General features: G+C 48.5%; 1 protein-coding gene across 1 annotated transcript in view; it reads left to right on the plus strand.

The window, feature by feature from the left end:
* The first annotated feature begins 204 nt into the window (after positions 1–204).
* Positions 205–878, plus strand: part of LOC119587513 — a 982-nt gene continuing 308 nt past the window's right edge. Inside the window, exons 1-2 of the mRNA XM_037936240.1 lie at positions 205–216; positions 351–878. The exon at positions 351–878 is cut by the window's right edge and continues 308 nt beyond it. Coding sequence (XP_037792168.1) covers positions 205–216; positions 351–878 — 540 coding nt within the window. The remainder of the gene's footprint in view (positions 217–350) is intronic.

Genomic DNA, 878 nt, shown 5'->3' on the forward strand with positions numbered 1-878 from the left:
GGAGGATTTATTTCCTTATACATTAGACCTAAAAGTCTGTCAGACGTATGCATACCACAACACACACCAACAGAGGGAAGACATCATAATGGGCGGGGTAGGTTCTGGGTCGACCTGTGAGGGTGATGAGAGCAGGAGAATGGAGCAAGAGGAAATGTGACATATAAAAGCCAGAACTTGACGCGGGAAAGCATTACTTCCAACATGAAGCTCCTGGTAAGTCAGGTCTCTGTTGTGTCGATGAGTTTGCACGAATTGAAAAGTGTGAAAGGAGTGATGCGAGGAAAAGAAATGAAAACAATGAAATGCTCTTATAAAGCAAACTATGTCACTACTTTCTCATTTTGCAGATCTTGATCTCAACACTCGTGGCCACCTCGTTAGCCGCACCTCAAGGGTACAACCTAGGTGCACCTTCAGGACCAAGTTTTGGAATTGGGATTCCGGGCTCAGGATTTGGATCAGGAGGATGCGGCCCAGAACAGGTGCTGCATGTCGACGGCAGGTGTGTCACTCCACGCATCAACCGTAAAGTGTACTTATATGACGCGCCACCAGCACCACCGATTTCCCACGGTCCTCCTCCTTACATCCCAGAGCCTACCATAGACACAAATATTGTGTTCATCCGAACTCCTGAAGGAGGACAAGGACCAGATCCCATCGTCGTACCTCCACCACAGCAGAAACACGTCCTGTATGTACTGAACAAACAGACACAACAAGGACAAGAGGTGATTGAAGTGCCAGCACCACCAGCAACTAGTCCTGAAGTTTACTTCGTGAACTATGCTGACGGCGAGAACCCAGTACTTCCTAGCGGTGTTGATCTCCAGAGTGCCTTGAATGCAGCTTCCCAGGGAGGCGGACAAGTGATT

The sequence above is a fragment of the Penaeus monodon genome, chromosome 22 (assembly GCF_015228065.2).
Source record: "Penaeus monodon isolate SGIC_2016 chromosome 22, NSTDA_Pmon_1, whole genome shotgun sequence".
In the NCBI taxonomy this organism is placed as follows: Eukaryota; Metazoa; Arthropoda; class Malacostraca; order Decapoda; family Penaeidae; genus Penaeus; species Penaeus monodon.